The following is a 14,660-nucleotide window of genomic DNA, read 5'->3' on the forward strand; positions in this document are numbered from 1 at the left end:
TTTCACATTAACCCTTTGAAACCTGGATCGACGTTAGTTTAGTTGTGCTGGGTTCAGATGCCTTTTATAAGTATCTAAATGTTTTAACTGTGAACATATTGGTGTTATTTCTTTAAAAAAGGAGAAAAGGTACAGAGCAACTTGGTAAGAATTGTCCCAAAAATGTCCAATAAATGAAATTCATAATTATTATAAATATTTATTTAAAATTATGTTACAGAATTATTATTATTTTTTCAGGTCATACTCTACTTTTTTATTTTTACTTTCCTTGTTTTATTATTTTTGCTAAATTTGCGATTTTTTTTTGTTATAATTTTGTGCTATTTTGGATAATTTCTTCTTAAATTGCCCATTGCCTTCTCACCATGTTTTTAACAAAAAACAAACATCAATGTCAAAAGTAAATGTGCTCAGGTTTCAAAGGGTTTGAAAGGTCAAACTTTACATCTGAAATAAACCTTTTTACAGCATGGTACAAAAAAAACCCCCAAAAAAACAAAAACAAAAAACAATTTTGATCTTTAAAGTTAATTTCAACATCCATGACAACTGCAGGGGGTGAAATTAATATACTGTTTATAATTGAATCTTCTGTAAAAATGTTAATCAGGCTTTAATATGTGCAAAGTTAAGGGCGTGGTCGTTACCATGGTAACGACGTTACTTAGCAAACGTAACCATGGCGTAGCTTCAGATTCACGGAGGGAAGCCATAGCTGTTGTCGTGAATACCGTGTTTTCACTTCGTGGAAGGTAATAGTAACGTTTTGGTCGCCAAAAAAAGTTTTGCTCAACTTTCGGCTTTACTAAGGAGTCGGGGGTTTTTCTAACGGTAAGTACATTTGGTTTTATTGGTTTTTGAGCCCGTTTTTCGGCAGCGAAAGTTAGCATTATTACCGTTAACCGCACTGTGCTAACCGAGCTAGCAGCTAGGCTATCTCCAGTTTGTCATCCAAAAAACGGTCACGTCCGGTTCCAGAAATCAAAAACGTCGACGGCAAAAATGCCAAATTCGAGGCCTTAAAGCAAAGGTATAAAAAAAATAACAGTAATTATATTAATAATATAATAAACGGGTGTCGTCGCGGTGGCTACGCCCACTTACAGTCCTCTTATTATGCACATTTCTATGGAGAAAATTGGAGTTTAGTATCGATAAATCGCATTATTTCATTAACTGTTAGGGACTGTTTGGTTCATTTTACGCCCTTTTAAGTCATCATTTTTTGATAATTTCGGCTGTATTTATGCATGTGGCATACATTTTGGAAAGACTGCTGTGGCAATCTGTGTTAAAAGTCAAAATATTCATCATTTCTATATCTTAAACAAACCTGTCTCATATTTTTCTAAATTATACTGAACCAAAAGTTAATGTTCCCTCCATCAGTGTTACAGCATATAGCCAACAACAACAATTGGATGTCTCGACCCCAAATATACTGTATATACTGTGGTGGGAATCACCAAGCACCACAGGGTTCAATTTTATCATGATACTTAACCCTCTAAACCTTAGCAAATCGGCTTTATTAAATTTTTCAAGTAAAAATACAAAATAATAAGCCTTAACAAGAAAATGACCTCAAGAAGGTGATTAAGAATGATTTTTTTCTCCTGTAACATATTTTTACATCTGTAATTGCGATAATTGAAAATATAGTTTTCTGGGTATTTTTCTGTTGTTTGTTGATAATACCTAAGAATCCCCACAGCTAATTTCCAGATAATTTGTAGTTTGTAAGTTATTTCTTGTCAAGTTACATTCCTTTTTTTTTTTTTTTTTTTTTTTTTTTTTGCATTTTTTAAGAAATCAAACCAATTTGCTTTCAGAGGATGAAATGCAGGCGGAAAGTGTCTGAACCCAGCACAGGAAAACAGATGTCGATTCAGGTTTTAAAGGGTTAAGTCATGGTCCAATATTTTTGCAATATGCTGATAATTTCGATAACATATATTGTGATATATTGCAATTTATTACCCTTTTTCAGCTGCAAAAAATCCTATTTTAATCTAATAACATGAAATTTTCAGTGTTTTCATCTCACTTCAGTCATATTTATTGCAGCAAAATATATCCAGTGAAAAAGCCATTGATTATATCATTCTATCGCGCTACCAAAAGTTTAATAAGTATTTACAATGTTAATAATTAATATGATAAAAAAAGGATACTTGGTGTCTGTGTATTGATCGTGTGTTGCCAAAGATTAGCAAATCCTAATTTTGAACCAATAAGGAAAGTCACAAACAACACGTGAAAGCTTGAGTCGCGCTTTTATTGCTCACTTTTACATCACACACAAGAACTGTCAACATGTCTCATTCGGCCACATTTTCCCAAATTCTGTAGGTAACATGACAGGTTTGTTTTTCGTGCTTTTATTTTGGATTTCATTTCCTAAAGCTCAGTTGACTTCCTCGGCCCTGAAGACACCCACTCCGAAAAAAAAAGATATTTCCGTTCAGCTCAGCTGTACATGACAGCTTTGGGCTCTCTTTTGGAACGAAGCTCCTCATCTGCAACACCGTGAAACAGCAGCAATGGCCTAACACTTTAATATTTTCTTTTTATTTTGGTTTCATATAACCACCATTGACCTGAGCACAGGGGGAAACATTGAAAAGCAATAAACAGCCTTTTATTCGGCTTTGGTCCCTGAAGAGGTGGCAATTTAATTATTTCTGTAGCAGAAATGAAATATTAAAGCACATTAGAAATAAAGATGTGAGCAGACTGTGATAAACAGAGACATTGTTGATATTATACACATTTCTCTTATTGGATAAAACAGCTGGATCTGAAAGAAAAAGAGCAAGAGCAATAAATTACAAACCAGGCATTTTATCCGTCAGACAAAATCCACACAGAATTTCTTAAAGGTGTGTTCAGACTGAATGAGAGGCAAATTTTAGACATAGAGGTGAAATGCAAGATGTCTCTGTGGAAGACTCACTGACCACCAAAACAAGATCATCACCCCTGTTCATTTTCAGTGAGGTTTCAGCTCTTAAAGCATTATGGGACAGCGAGCAGCATGAGACTGACCCTCCTTTGTCGCTGAACACAAATGAAGGTGATATTTGCAATGATTTGCCAAAAAAAGACCAAGAAAAAGGTGGTTAAGTGCTGCTTACAGGCCTTTTTCACAGTGGACATTTTCACATGTCACAGTAAGACTAGCACAGTGAGGAAATAATAAAATTCATTACTGTAAAACTTCAGTTAATACCTTGGGTTATTATTTGCTTAAATCGTCTGTATGGGACGAGCTTTTACTTCCTTTTGCACAAAACTGTTGCTCAGCAAAGACGGGATATACAATCAAATAATTTATTTAATTCTTTGAAACCTGGGCAATTTTGTTTTATTTGTTTATTTTTTAAAAAATGGGAAGAAGGTAATGAGCAATAAAAGAGGAAATAACCTAAGTATAAGAAAATTACCTGAAAGTTTGTCCCAAAAAAAAGTGAAATTAAAAAGAAATGGCCTGAAAAATAATAATAATAATTTTAAGTATTTAGTTATAATATTTATGAATTTAGGTCACTTGGACATTTTTCATAATCATCTATAATGTTGTATTTAAAATTATGTTACAGAATATTTATACATATTTTTTTTGCTTGTGTTATTTTTTTGCTTTTTACTTTTATTTTTTGTTTATTTTTTAGATAAATTTCTATTAACTTTTTACTAATTTCTTGCAAAACTTTGGGCCATGGCATATTTAGTTGCTAATATCCTTCTAACCACGTTTTCCAAAGAGCTCAAACCAGTTTGCACAGGTTTCAAAGGGTTAAAGTTGGTCCAAGTCTCTGTCACACACACAAATGTTTGGTGCATTTTGCTCGCTGATGAACAGCCACAGCTGACGTCGGGCTGTTTGTGTTGAGAAACCATAGACACACAGAAAAGCGAGGTGGGAATTTGCCTGATCATATAAAGTCTGAACACTGTCCGGCAACATTTATGGAAAAAATCAAACAATGTAACGTGAGCACAGTTAGAAATGTGAACATCTTTTCATTCAGCACCACTGACTACAATCTCTTCTGCAGATAAACATGTACAATTAGAAAAATAGCTCTTAACAAGTTCATGATCATAGAAAAATAGTTTTTTTTGCCCTCATACACTAAATAATATCCACAGGAATGTTGACATAACACCTTTTAGAGGTTTGTTAAATTAAATCGTCACACACACCAGCACACAGTGCCAGTCAGACCAGCAGGGTGAGAGCGCCTCAGTCAGAGCTGACTGACTCCCTCAGCCGTTATCTATCACTGAGGACTCGCTCCTGACACCGACGCCTTTCAGATTACAGCACAGCCCCCGAAAAAAAGAGCTTTTCAAGTAAGACAGCTGCAACGCAATAAAGAAGAAAATATGAAAGATGTTGCGAAAGATTTGGAGCCTGTGGCACAAGTTTGAGAAGCTCATTAAACCTTTTTTTTCTACTGCTCTCAACCTCAGTATATTTTTACTCCAGAAATAACCAGAAATACTGTTTTGAAGTGACGCTAACAAGTTTCAATTCGTCTCACAACCACACGGTAATTATCTGCTTCTCACTGTCGACATAACCTCCACCCCTGCTGAGTGTTTTTTTTTTTGGGCTACACAGCACCATTTTTTTTTTAAATTCACAATTCAACATAAACAGTAACAGCTGTTTCCAAAAAGTGCATTTGAGACTTCCTGCACTTGGAATAAAAGGAGGAATAAACCCACCTCATTTAAATAAAGGCTAAGAACCAACCGTGACAACGTTTGCCACAAATACTCACAATATTCAACTCGAAATATTTTTAGTTTAAATATTCTCATATAAAACAATGATCTCCTTAAAAAGTTTACAGGATACAATTTGTATCAACAAAAAGAGGTGTCATCTGACCGCTAGACGTTGTGCGAACCGGGCAAGAGTTAGTTTAGCTTTACAAACAGTTCTTCAGACATTCAAATAATCCCTGTGGTAGAGATAATTATAAAAAAAATTATTGGTATTTCAGAAGAAATGCAGCTGAAAGTGCTTTACAGTGAGAGAAGATGACCTAAAATACTTTGAAGGAGAAAGAAGACAAAAGAAAAAAAAAGCGGAAAAATTATTGATGAGAAATTACTGACATGAATTACTTTTGGTCTGAAACTTTCACTTCATTTTGGAAAATTTAGAAATTTAATGATGTGTTAATTAATAAATAAATAATTTTGCTGTCCTCATACAGAACATTATTTTGTGATGCCTGGAAAAATATGTAATTTAGACTTTCCAAAAAATTAAACTTGTTATATAAATGTATTGATGGCAAAGTAAGGTAATAAGTTCAAGTCCTTAATCAAAATTAATAAAGTTATTACCACTTACATTTTTTTTACTTAAAAAAAAAAAATTGTAACTCTTTCTTAGTCCACATGTACACAGGTATTTTTGAAAGCACAGTAACAAAACAAAAAAATCCAAATTAAAAGCACAATTGATGGATCATGGAATTGAGGATCATGCCAAACCAACAGGCCGCTGTTTAGCCAAAACCCTAAAGCCATGTAGGTAATTAAGCAAAGAAGATGTTGGCCAATCAGAGGCATCGCATATGTTACAGCTGCAGACGACTTAATCAAGTCATCACTGCATTTCCAGTGGCTTTTTAGCCACCGATCATCTTTTAGCGACCCATCAGTGTATTTCCACTGTGGATAGTGGCACGAAAAGTGTTTCTTTTTTTACCAAAGCTGCATTTCCTGCAGGTGTTGTGCCCAAAACCACTTATTTTAAGCCAAAACATTATCGTTTTGGATGTTTCCACTGGTTTCCGCCACTTAATGACATACAAATGCAACAATTCTGTGGCATGCAGAAACATATGATGAACTTTTCTTCTGGCAGTTCGCTCGCTATTTTGGTCACGTCCTTTTTAATTTGACCAAAGATCTGTTTTAAGTGACCAAATCGAGTTTGGGAGAAAAACTCATCGAAAAATCTTTGTTTAAAGAACAAACAAACCCTGTTAACATGTGGACGAGGCCTAAAAAACTGCATTGTGATTGAACTGATGAGATCATTAGCACCTCTGAGAAAAGTTTGTATAACTAAAAACCACTATCTTTTTTATTTTCAGAGGGTGATTCCCAACTCTTGCCAGTCTGCTCCTGTATTTAACTGCAAAGCTGTGGATCTAACCGGAGGGTAAAGAAGAGTGGTACTAAACCCTCCTCATGGTGTCACCGCTGACAAAGGAAACCCTGTGTCTCTTGAGGACAGACATTCATGCACACAAAAGGTAATAAATTAACATTGTTTTTTAAATTATAATCAAAATAATCAATCTTCCTTCTACCTAAACATTTCTGGTGCCAACAGCCACATTTGCGTGATTTTTGATATGGTTTAAAGATGGAAACATAAATAGAGGGTGTGTTTAAAAAAAATCAGTACTGAAAGCTGAAGAACTGTGAAGTCAGCTGACAGGGCTATCCTAACGGAGGAAATAGACTCATTCAAAACTGAACAACAACATGGGGTTTTCGAGTGGAGTTTTTGCGATCTTCTTTTGCGGGTGCCGCTTGAGTTTCACTTCCCTGTTGGGGGAAATCCACAAAATCTCACCACAGCATCTGATCGGCCACCTGTCAGACAAGAAACCCTTGATCCGTTTCCGGAGCTCGTTCGAGCACTAAATTCTGTAGGAATGTATTGGCAATGAGTAATTAAATATTTTATATTATTTTACATACCCCACACTGTCATCATCTGTGACTGGAAAAGTGAAGCATTTCACTCAGATGGAATTTGAGCGATACTTATACCCTGATATGATTGCCAAAAAAACAACAATAACAGAAAAGTGCCAAAAAACAGAATAATTTTAAAATATCTAAATAAATTAAAATATAACAAATAAATTAATTCAAACTGAACAATACTGTCACCCTTGAAAAAACACATTAAAAGCTTCCCTAAATACACCAGTGTCGCAAACATGCACATCAAACCCCTGATCTTAAGTGCTGAAATATCAGGCATATTTATAGAAAAATATGGCAATTTGGGGTTTTCCCTTTACAAAAATACCATTAAAAGTAATGAGAAATCTTCCCTGCAGTGAAAATAAGCAATCCATTAACAGTATATAGGAACAGTTCACCCATAAAATGAATTGATGAGGACAACTTTTTTGTTGTCTCATGCTTCCACGGTGAACGGAGAATCCAAGAAAGCTGAACATTTTTCAGTACTTTAAGTAAATGCATTTTACAACAGCAAAACTGTACAGTACTTCCTAAACACCAGCATTTTTTCTCTTAAACTTTACAATTTAAAACACTTGCAAGAAGTGCACTCTGAGCATCCCTGCCCAAACACGCTACTCATCCGACATCAGACTGCTCATACCAGACACCACAGAAGTGTGCCAGGCTTAGAAGACAGTTTTTGTTGTGGCCAAACAGTGAAATTACAACATCCAAGTCCATTACGTGGTGCCATTTGGCCCAAAAAGACTTTTCCCCACACTCTTAAGTTGTGAAAGAGATGTCTGAAAATCAGTGAATACATTTTTTGAGCCTCACCACCAAGATGAAATGACTGGTTTTACTAGCAGAATTTGATCAATTCATCTGATAACATTTGAAAATCTCAGAGAGCTGCAATATTGAATCATTTTATCTCCATTCAAGTTAGCAAAATGGGCCGGACGATGCGTAAAGTAGTGTCGATCATCTGGGTAATTTTACATGGCAGTTGAGCATTTTTGGAGTTCATGTGCCACTGAGCAAAAGTAGGAATGAAAGGGATTCTGCTTCCTGCACTGTATCCAGGTGTCTGTATGCTTCCATGGTTATTACTGATGTGTTTTCAGTCATAATGTTTTAGTGAAAATGCATGTGCTTTGGAAGTATTGAGCATACTTGGTAAATACATGAAACCGGGATTATACAGGAAATGGATGTTTTGTAGGGATGCACGTCATTGGATTTTTTTTTTCAATATCTGATACACTGATAACAACTCATTAGGCCGATAATGGATATCAGTATATCCACTTTTTTCCCACCTAATTTTATTTTTTATGCATACGCTTATGAAATGCTTTTCAGTGTACTTAATATTTATTCATTGGTCAAAATAAGAAACATGCTTCAATTTAGGGTTGATGTTTTGTACATGTTCACTTTGTCAATTTAAAAATATATATTGGTTTGTGATATTGGCAGAAAACAGCATATTGTCCGATTCCAATATTTCATTTTAAAGCCAATATCTGCTGATACCAATGACATGCGGATATTATCGAGCATCCGTAATGTTTTGAAGTAGTTTTGCTGTTGCTAAATCTGTACTTCAATTCATGAAGAATGTACACCATTTTTGGATTCTCTGTTCACCATAAAAGTGGTGAGTAATTTATATGCAAGTGGCCATTTTGTGGATGAAGTATTCCTTAGAGGATCCTTGGTTTGTTAACGGGATTGCAAGGGATAAACCTGTAGATCTGAGCCTGGTTAAGAACCGTGCTGTGACTTCTCCATCAGAATTGCAGCTGCGAGCTCCTGAGCGTCCACCATATGAGGGTTCCTGGTCATCACCATCCTCACCAGATCAGGAGGGAAGATACGGCTCAAGTTAACAAACACCCTCTCTCTAAGGTCCTGGTATCGACCCAGGGAAGGGGGCTCCTGGTGCTGGGGCACTGGAGGCAGGTGGTTGTTGTGGGTTGTGATGGATGGAGGGGTTAATGTTAGCTGTGGGAGCGGTGGAGGACTCAATGCTGAAAGGCCACGTGGTGATGAATGGGCCTGCCTGCCCCAAGGAGAGTACCAAACCTTCTCAGGGACTTCTGGAAGACTCTGGAAGGCAAACGGATCATAACAAGGCTTAGGGGACTGCTGGTAATGGGGGTCCCAGTTAATCTGATGCTGTGGTTGTTGGTTTAGCCCAGAGAGGTTTCTTCGGGGATGAAGTGGTGACTCTTTGTACACTTGGGAGTCCTGAGGCCCAGTGTCCTGCCAAAGAGATCCCATCACATTGCGGCTGACGGGGGCGCTCTGAGAGTGGGAGTGAGCAGTGGATGTTTGATGTGTACGAGCTGGGAACGCCCCAGGGAAACTGCTCAGCAACGAATGCTGAATCTGGGGTAGAATGTGGTTAGATGGAGGCTTGAAGGGACGTGGAGATGCATGAGAGGTAGCAGAAGATGGATGGTCGTCCAAACCCAAACCGTATTGTCTCCTTAGTGCTTGAGGAACAGGATAACCATGAGGAGCATGCTGGCCCAGTCCAGGGGGAACACGGCTTACAGGGTGGGCGTACTGGCCCGAGCAGTGATGATGATGGTGAGGATGGTGGTGGTGATGGTGGCACTTGGGGCCCTCATCTAATAAAGGGTCAGGGGAGAAGGAGTCTGAGCTGCCTTCACTGCTGCAGTCTGACAGCAGTGATCCGGCTCGCAGATCAGCTGTGAAGGAGCTTTCCGGACTCTGTGGCACTACCAGGCTGAGGCTCGAGTACGGCTTCACCAGCGAGCTGTAGCCCAGGTCTGGAGACTCACATCTGTGGTAAGTTTCTGCCTGGCTCAATCCAGAGGCTCCAACAGCCCTGGAGCTGCCTCCAACACTTCCCCCAGGGTGCTCCCATCGGTCAAAGCTTCCTAATACAGGGGGCCCCCCAGGAGCAGGATACGTTAGAAAGCTGCTGCTACAGCTACTGCTACTGCTGCTGCTACTTCCCCTACGTCCTTCAACTTTGGACTGAATCCGAAATCGGTCCTCAAGGTCAGTGAAGGAGCTCCGAGGGCTGGGGTTTGGCTGTTTCTTTGGAGTGCCTCGACTCAGCTCGGCCTCAGCCATTTCTCCTGGTTGACCTGGACTTTGGCTCTTCACCATCAGAGTATCTTCCAGCAGACCTTTAGAAGCGACTGATGAAATTTTGGCACTAGCACGGAGCTCATCAGCCACAGCACGCTGGGGCTGGTTACCTCTCTCAGGATGGTAAAACTTGCACTTGTGGCCATAAGTGCACTTCTTCGCTAAAAGACAAAAAAGGAAAAGCATTTTGAATGTGCTGGAATTTAAGCATTTATAATATCTTGGTTAGTGGATTATGTTTGCATCAGGGATGCACTGTATTGGATTTTTGAATTTTGGCTGATTCACATATTATATTATATTATATTTTAAAACAGATATGTCTATACTGATGACATGCCAATATTTGTGCAAAAGGAAATGACCTGAACAATGTTGAAAATTAAAAAGATAAAAGTAACATTATTTGAAATCTAAAGTGACAATAATTATAATTATGCACTTCTGGATTTTGTCTATGTTTGCTTTTTTTAAAGCAGTTTTTCAGGCCATTTTTGTGCCAAGTTACTTGTTTTCCATTTTTTGGAAAGAAATCAATGACTTTATTCTGGTTTATAAAAATGTAATGCTTGTGAAAGATAACTAACAGCTTTTCTTTCAATTACTTGAAGTGCTCCAATGACAAGAACAAAAGGGCATTTTTTACCATAAGGACATGGTTGTTTCCTGTGTTCAGGAATAATAGGCCTCTTCCTCAGGAAGTTGTCCAGACTGGGCCCGTGGCGTCCCAGCGGGTCATCTGGTGGCATGAACCTAAATACACATTGATCGATTAAAGCTAAAACAAACACTTTCCCATGACAATAGATCACTTCAATAATATGACAGACAAGGCAAAACTCATGATCTGAAGAAGGTCATATCTTTTCTTGTGTGCAAAGGGGATTCAGGCAATGAGGTAAAAGTGGAGAGAACAAAGATCAAAAGAACTGTGATGAGGAAATGAAAGTGTCTGTTGAGTAGATGGGAAGTCCTTAATTCTTCCATTGTGCAATCATAAGAAGGATAGCAGCTTGGTTTTAACTTCTTTTACAAGTGTTGGGAAACGCATTAAATTTGTTCTCCTTTGGCATGTGAGTTGCTTACTTGTCGTTTACAAAGGAGTACATCAGAAGACGCTCATCAATGAATTTCTTCCACTCTGGCTTCTCATTGGCAAGGTCGCGGTAGTTGTCATTGGAAACAATGATGCCATCTGACTCAAAGGCCAGTTTGACGATGAAACGGTCATCATAGCAAACCACACGGCGCCCCTGCACGCGGCGAGATGGAGTGAAGACCAGGATCTTCTCTTTCTCTAGTCGCCGTAAGATCTCTTGGTCTGAAGAAAGGGGGGGAGGTTCAGTTTATCATAAAAAGGGATAAGTAAAAGTTAAACATTTTCCGTTTGGTATTGAAGATCCCTTACAAAGCAGAATTTTTGCAATCCAATCACCAGAATAAATGTTGGCATTGTATGTTTGTGCAAACAACAAATATGTTACATTTGTACATAACTATGGCAGTGAAAACTTTGTTTCTGTTTGATTCACTAATGACATGGTTAGAGTATCCTTAGTTTGAGGAACAAAAAAAAACACTTCATTGTGGTTAGGAAAAGATCATATTTTGGCAACCGCTTTATTGGTTAAAAACAACTGCATTTATTTGCAAGACAACCAGTCGAAAATGTATTGATGTCTCATATGTCTCAACAGACCCATGTTAGATGGTGAAATAGCCGATGGAAATGCAGTGATAACTTCCATAAAACAACTGGTTTGTTGTTTATTGGTCTTAAACAGTGGTCTTTTGTTTTTGTTTGTTTGTTTGGGTTTTTTTTTGTATTTTTATGTATTATGTAAACATTTCTTTTTAACATTTTGATGTTTATTTAATTAATAATACTGCAATTTATTAATATTAAATCACAATTGACTCCATAAAAGATATGCATAATCAAATAATGGTTCTATGGATTCATACTTTAAAAAAAAACATTCATTTTTACAGAACCACCAACATGCACATTACACGTTATTATGTAGCAAATACATTGAAACTTTATCTTTCAGCAATGCTGTGGTTAAGGTGTGGTTAGTTTTGGCACAAAAACCACTTAGTAATTGTTAGGAAAAGGTCAAGTATTGTTTTAAAATACCTTTTTGAGGAAAAGCCACAATGTCATGGAAAAATACAAGTGCTTTTCATGCCTAAAAGCAGCTGCAAAAACAAAAACAGTTCGCTATAAAGCAACCATGTTTGTTATTTGTTGGTTTTAAACTGCGGTCTGCAGCTTGGTAGGCGTCTTGCCTAGGAGCCACGCCATCCACCATCCCCTCCACCTACCGATAACAAAGTCAGCTGGTATACTATGTCATTTTAGAAACATTGATATGACATATATAAAAAGTACAAATGTAAAGTATCCGTAGTTTGCAGACATGTAAAATGTCAACATTTTCTTCCGGTGACTGTACTTGGCTTTAGGTGCATCCTTTTGCTTATAGTCATTTCATTGTAACTTTTAACATCACTGAAAGCTATAGTAGCTGTTACCTGTGATGAGGGCATCAGGTCGTGACTGCTCCTTTCTCCAGGCTGGAACAAAAACAGTTATGTCTCGATGACCTCGCTCCAAGAACCAATCAACAGCCAGCTGGATCCCTTGACAGGAGAACACTTCCTTATTTCCATGACTGCAAGAGCAGAAAGAGGACATTAAAGACATGTTAAAGGCACAATCACTTAGTGCAAACAAATGAGTTGTCCTCCCACCAAAGTTTAAAATCACTGAAGAGCATGAACCATTTCTCACCTCATGGCTACATTGCTCCCGTCCACCACAACCGGACGAAGGTTTTCTTTGTCCTCGAGCAGCTGGGATGGACACAGCAGCCGGCAGGAGTCCAGAGACGAGTTGGAGGAGGATAAAGAGGAGGAGCAGGCCAAAGAGGATGATAATGAAGATGGAGACTGGGAGACAGTCGAGCCTCCTTGTTGCTCGACTTCTATCTTGGTCCCTAGTTTGACCAGCTCACCCAGGACGTCATTGATAAGTGCAACTGGACCCAGTTTCCTCAGCACCAGTAGCACCAGCTCCTCAGAGTAACCTAACTTGAGAGCAAACTCCACCTTGGCGCGGTAGTCTGTGACAGGGTCACTGGGAGGTGATATCTCTGACTTAGGGGGGTCTCCAGCAGACTGGTTTGGTGCCAGGTCCAGCCTGACTGTCTGAAGGACTGAAGAGGACTCTTGGTGGCGCAGGTGATCTTGCTGAAGGTTTTGAGATTCAGAAGCAGACCCACTCTGGAGCCGTTCATCGTCGCTGTCAGAGAAATTGCTGCAGCTGCTGCTGCTACAGCTTGAATTAGTACTAAAACTTGTGCTACTACCAATGCTGTTATTGCTGTTACTCGGGGCACCAGCGCCGACCTGTAAGACCCCTGTATTCCCAGCACCTGTCCCAGTGCTCAGGCCGACCTGCCGCTCAGCACCTTCTACATGGAGGTAGTCCAGATCCAGCCCCAGGCTGAGGATGTGGCCCGTCCCATCCTCCAGATGGTCCTTCACGCCCATGAAGCTGTCTCATACATCCAGCTCCACGCCCTCCGTGACCTCTCGGGCACCTGGCAGACCCCACCGTTACTGCTGGTGGTTAACAGCTTAGCAACTGGTTCTTGGAGTGACGCTTGAGGGAGACACAAAAATCGACTGGTTAAAATTAGTTTTCTCAAGATGAGAACATGCCTCGTCTCCAGATTGAGCGCAGTGTGGTTTCCTCTTACAGCTTGGAAGAACTAACATTCTGTGACTTACCCCTCCGATACAACCAAACGAAATTCGGCCCTATTATTTCCCACTCTATACTGATTTGGCAACGAGTGTGGAAACTAACTCGGAGATGCAGTGGCACACTTAGACACCAATATTTCAAAATAAACTCCTCCCTTTGGGTGGTAAACTGATTACTTTTCCTACATACATACACATCCATAATGTGAGGGAGAGTGCAAATGGGGGCATTTGTACTCTCCTTCACATTATGGATGATGGATGCTTAAGAAAAAGTGAGGTTGGAAAAAAAGAGTATCAATAACCACAACATTTGAAAAGTATATGGGCACATATATATGATTTGTTATTATACCCTGCACAAAGCTAAATAAAAATGTGATCACAAAAAAATAATTGAACCGCTCATCAGCTGTTTCTGACTGTCGTTACGTTTACAGATGCTCACTGATGGTCTGACACTGGTGTGTCAGGGCGTGTTTCAACGTGTTTCCTTACACAGAGAAATGTGGAAGTGGCAGTATGCTGATTGCAAACAAAAAGATTCAGATTCACCAACATATTCATGATGGAAAGCAGGGTTGGAAATCAACCTTTTTGTCTGCCTGCCAACATGGCTAGTGGATTCAAAAATCTTTTTTTTTTTTTTTTTTTTTTTTTTTTGACTGGTGAGTGAAGCAAATCAAGCAGCCACTTGCATAGTTAACCGGCATTTTCAACTGGTGGTATGAACAAAATCATCCGGTGTGCTCGTGTCATGAATCTGACAGTAATTTTGCAGGAACACTTATTGTTTTTTACAGATATTAGTAAATGAGAACCACTGTGATCAGATCTCAGTCAAGCTTAAAAGCTTTCAGAATAGTTTGGGAACTTGATTATAATAGGACTCTGCTACAGAAAAACCTCTTTACAACAGAAAAAACACTGATTCCCATGAAAAGTCTGACTTAAACATGAGTATATGTTTTCTAAAGTTAGATGGAACACAACAGGCAAGCTGTAACTTGTCT

At 38.7% G+C, this 14,660-nt stretch overlaps 1 protein-coding gene across 1 annotated transcript; it reads right to left on the minus strand.

Moving 5' to 3' along the window:
* Positions 1 to 8,431: 8,431 nt before the first annotated feature.
* Positions 8,432 to 13,431, minus strand: LOC121948877 (probable ribonuclease ZC3H12C). The gene is made up of 5 exons (XM_042494403.1): positions 12,671 to 13,431; positions 12,412 to 12,551; positions 10,960 to 11,194; positions 10,520 to 10,626; positions 8,432 to 10,034 (listed from the first exon to the last, which is right to left on the minus strand). The coding sequence occupies exons 1-5, from the start codon at positions 13,429 to 13,431 to the stop codon at positions 8,512 to 8,514; spliced, it is 2,766 nt and encodes a 921-aa protein (XP_042350337.1). The 3' UTR covers positions 8,432 to 8,511.
* Positions 13,432 to 14,660: the final 1,229 nt, after the last annotated feature.

This window comes from Plectropomus leopardus, chromosome 10, assembly GCF_008729295.1.
Source record: "Plectropomus leopardus isolate mb chromosome 10, YSFRI_Pleo_2.0, whole genome shotgun sequence".
NCBI classification, from domain to species: Eukaryota; Metazoa; Chordata; class Actinopteri; order Perciformes; family Serranidae; genus Plectropomus; species Plectropomus leopardus.

Excerpts from the sequence above, each read along its gene's own strand:
- LOC121948877 (XM_042494403.1), bottom strand. The coding sequence starts at position 13,431 with ATGGGCGTGAAGGACCATCTGGAGGATGGGACGGGCCACATCCTCAGC. Across the intron at positions 12,552-12,670 it reads GGGAGCAATGTAGCCATGAG|TCATGGAAATAAGGAAGTGT; the intron begins GTGAGAAATGGT and ends CTGCTCTTGCAG. Across the intron at positions 10,035-10,519 it reads GAAACAACCATGTCCTTATG|CGAAGAAGTGCACTTATGGC; the intron begins GTAAAAAATGCC and ends TTTGTCTTTTAG.